The 940-nt window shown below is 41.1% G+C and overlaps 1 protein-coding gene across 1 annotated transcript; it reads right to left on the bottom strand.

Annotated features, from left to right (window-relative positions):
* Positions 1-80: 80 nt before the first annotated feature.
* Positions 81-934, bottom strand: LOC106321993 (the record flags this gene model as incomplete). Its single annotated transcript, XM_013760198.1, has 2 exons — positions 704-934; positions 81-618 (listed from the first exon to the last, which is right to left on the bottom strand). Coding segments are annotated over exons 1-2 (572 nt in total), but the record flags the coding sequence as incomplete, so codon positions are not given.
* Between the last annotated feature and the right edge of the window lie 6 nt (positions 935-940).

Raw genomic sequence — 940 nt, 5'->3', positions numbered from 1 at the left:
ATATCATGAGATCGATTCCCACTTAAGCTAATCAGACATAACTTTCCAACTGTTAAATAGCATATCGACAATACACATACAAAAGAAAAGAAGGGCAAGAATATAAGAAAAGTACCTGTTCCAGAGAACTAAAATCATCATTTTGCTTTGGGATGGAGTAATCAGTGAAACCTGGCATTACTCCATTGGCAACAGGAAACGAAGGACTCCTGAAATTGTCATATGGATAAGGAGAATCAGATGACGGACCGTTACTGTCGCTCTTTCCTGATATATACTGGAGTGAAGATGGTCCTGACTCATCACCGACAGTTAAATGGGAACCACTTGATGTTTCATGAATCTCAGGGTGTTGATACTGAGTCTCGGAAGCTCTTGAAATATTAAGGGAATCAAGGAAAGATGGACGATTCCTCTTCACAGTTGCTTCATTTTTAGCAGAGTAAGAGGTTGCACCGTAATCATCCGAAGATTCAGAAGGTCGAGATGATGTGTCCGGAGAACTAAACAAATAACTGTTAGACAAAGTTGGCTTCTGCAAGATGCTGCTACCTCCTCTTCTAAGTTCACCACTTTGGTGAGTAGACTCTGCCATCCTGGTAGTAGGTTGTAGAGAGTCTAGCAACAACAAAAAAAAAGTACAGAACAGTTAGGTTGTTCCTTTAAAGGCTTTCTCAATTTCATATGATAGAGCCCCGCGTACCTTTTCTTGATGAGATTAATCCACTGCCATGCATTTGCGTCGAGGTTGATAACAAACTGCTTGGAGATGCACTTTCTGTTAGAGTAGAGGCACGATTGAAATCTCCACTGGATTGCTTCTCTCTATTGTTCACCGTAAAGTCATTAGAGGAACCTCTCAACTCTAAGCTACTAGATGTGCCAACTGACTCATCTCTCTTGCTTCTCTCTTTGCTGCTTCCATCGTAGGATTTGGATT

The sequence above is a fragment of the Brassica oleracea genome, unplaced genomic scaffold (genome assembly GCF_000695525.1).
Source record: "Brassica oleracea var. oleracea cultivar TO1000 unplaced genomic scaffold, BOL UnpScaffold04639, whole genome shotgun sequence".
Taxonomy (NCBI): Eukaryota; Viridiplantae; Streptophyta; class Magnoliopsida; order Brassicales; family Brassicaceae; genus Brassica; species Brassica oleracea.
The sequence above is the reverse complement of the archived record's forward strand: the minus strand, read 5'-3'. Positions and strand labels throughout refer to the sequence as shown.